At 38.1% G+C, this 2,554-nt stretch overlaps 1 protein-coding gene across 1 annotated transcript; it reads left to right on the top strand.

Moving 5' to 3' along the window:
• On the top strand, positions 1,172 to 2,098 carry LOC110272082 (protein LONGIFOLIA 2-like). Its single transcript, XM_021123897.1, has one exon. It carries the CDS (start codon positions 1,205 to 1,207, stop codon positions 2,096 to 2,098), a length of 894 nt encoding a protein of 297 aa, XP_020979556.1. The 5' UTR covers positions 1,172 to 1,204.

The raw sequence follows: 2,554 nt of genomic DNA, 5'->3' as shown, positions 1-2,554 counted from the left end.
AGGTTCAAACCTGTTTTGTGGCCTGAGAATGTTCAGATATTAGAAAAAGTATTTTTGAAAATTGCTGAATTTTAGAACAACACCCTTCACCGGTGTTATTTAAACAAAAAAAAAAGAAAGTTTCTCCTATTTCTGAGTTTTCACTGATTTGTTTGCCTATAAAGCCTAGAAGAATTTATACATTCCCAAATGATACATGATTCTACAAATAATAACAATAATATATCAAATATAAGATTTGGGATTTTCCACAAATATTTTAAAGCTTCTGAGCAATAGAAACCCATATTTTTGTGATAAATAAAAGTGCTCCCTATTTATGCTCAACTTAAATTCGTATAGAGTTATATTTATGGATATCTTTTGCTTTTCTATGGACTATATCATGAATGGCAAACCTTTCTTCAGACCCTTTTTAATATATATGCAAAATATACTTCCTACTAAAATGTCCTTCCCTTATCAGGTGAAACAAGAAATGAAGCCAAAGAGCTGAATAATAAGATGCTAAATGCAATGGTGAGTAGATACCAGAAATTTCAATAGTTATCAGAGAAAAATTTCAGAAACAATTAAATATTTGAATGTAATTGCAGGCTAACAATAATGTGAAGGTTGCAAGAGAGAATCAACAATTCTCCACAGAATCATCGGGAACTTCTAACTCATCATCCTCTTGCTCATCTAGTATGTCATCCTTAGAGTTCAACAGAACAATTCTCTGCCAAATCAAGATCCAAGAAAACTCTAATCCAGAAGCAGTAAAACAACCCGACACCCCAGTTCATCAGTCCCTGAATTTCCACGATATTATCAAAGACTCAATATAGAGAGAGCCACGAGGGTTATCAGTCAAAACTGCAACTAAAGAGAAAAAGAAGGGCCGCATCTTGAAACACATCGACTCTCCCCGGCCTTTGCAGTTGCCTAAATCTGTCAATAGCAGAGGCATTATCACCAATGAACCCCTTCATAATCTTGCTAAGTCTTGGGGAAGGCCATGGGATTATTAAAGCACAAGGAAATCCCAAGGCTTTTGTTGGACAGTAGAGAAGGATCCAACAAGAGTTATAGCGAAGCAACAAGATCTCAAAATCTCATGAAGGGTGCAGAGAGAGGATATGAGAGTTCGAGCACAATCCTTAGGCAGCAGCAGCAAGAATAAGAAACTCCTAAGAGAGCATCGAGTGTTGTAGCAAAGTTAATGGGACTGGAAGAACTCCCAGATTGCACACAAGCTTGTGATACTTCTTCACAAATGTCTTGCATGAGTGATGGATATAACCAACACCAAAGTCCAGTTTCCCCTATAACAAGAAACCAGTGCTTGGGGACTTCTAGAAGGGACAATGCCTTAATCGGAAATTCACGATTTTCACTTGAACCAATCCCATGGAGGCAACCTGATGCAAGCCAAGATCCTGATTTACAAGTTTCCAAGGGAAGTGAGACTTTGACAACAGCTTCAAAACCCTCCCACTCTGTATATGGTGAAATTGAGAAAAGGATTGCAGATCTTCAGTTTAAAAATTCAGGAAAAGATCTCAGAGCCCTTAAGCAGATTCTGGAAGCAATGCAGAGATACAGAGATTCACTAGATATTACAAGAGACCAGGAAACAAATTACCCTTCTGACAGAGGTCTGAGTGAAAGCTCGAAACTACAGACCCCAAGACAACAGACCAACCCAACATTTGTCACTGATGATATTTCAAGTTCACCCCGGGGTAAAAAGTTTCCAATTATCATCATGAAGCCAGCACAAATCTCAAGAAAATCCAATGTCGCTACCAAAGAAATGACTAATGGCAAATCAGGCCGCATCAAGTTTTCTACCAATGATCCCAAAGATGGAAGATTGCTTGACAATATTCAAAGTCAAACAACAAAAGGAACCAGTTCAACAAATCCTTTTAGTCAACGCTTCCATTCTGCAGATAAGAGTAACATAAAGAAAACTTCAAAATTAATGCAAGCCTCAAAAGTCCCTCAGGTCATCAATGGAGAGGACACCAATAACTCCAGCCATACAGCAGAGACTAGAAGCCCAAGAGTACAAAATAAGTTCAGTTTTGAGAAGCGATCACCTACAAACTAATCATCAGAGTCCAAAAGTAAAAGAAGATAACACAAGCAATCATCAGAGTTATTGTCCCTAAGTTCCACCCCTAAGAAAAAAGTTTGTACCTTGCAGCAAAGAAATGAAGGCTTCAGCAAGATCCGGTGTCAAAAGAGGAACTTTAAGCATCAAGTTGATGTTATTTCCTCCAATGTTGACAGCAACAGAAGCATGGATTCTCACCGTGACATAGAGGGCACCCAAGCTGATCATTCTGAAAGCAACAACAGTATTTCCATTCAACAGGTGACTCACATGAATCAAAATGTAAGTATTTCTTCCTCCCATTATACAATGGTTGCCCATAAGCATAAAGTACTAGGTTTAATATTCTTTCATTGATCAGACTGCTACAAAGGAGCTAAGCAAGGAAAGTGCTATGGCCATGATAACAGCTACTTCAGAACAACGAAGTCCAGTTTTTGTTCTTGATCT

The sequence above is a fragment of the Arachis ipaensis genome, chromosome B05 (assembly GCF_000816755.2).
Source record: "Arachis ipaensis cultivar K30076 chromosome B05, Araip1.1, whole genome shotgun sequence".
NCBI classification, from domain to species: domain Eukaryota; kingdom Viridiplantae; phylum Streptophyta; class Magnoliopsida; order Fabales; family Fabaceae; genus Arachis; species Arachis ipaensis.
Note: the sequence above shows the minus strand (reverse complement) of the source record. Positions and strands in the feature narration are given on the sequence as shown.

Excerpts from the sequence above, each read along its gene's own strand:
- LOC110272082 (XM_021123897.1), top strand. The coding sequence starts at position 1,205 with ATGGGACTGGAAGAACTCCCAGATTGCACACAAGCTTGTGATACTTCT.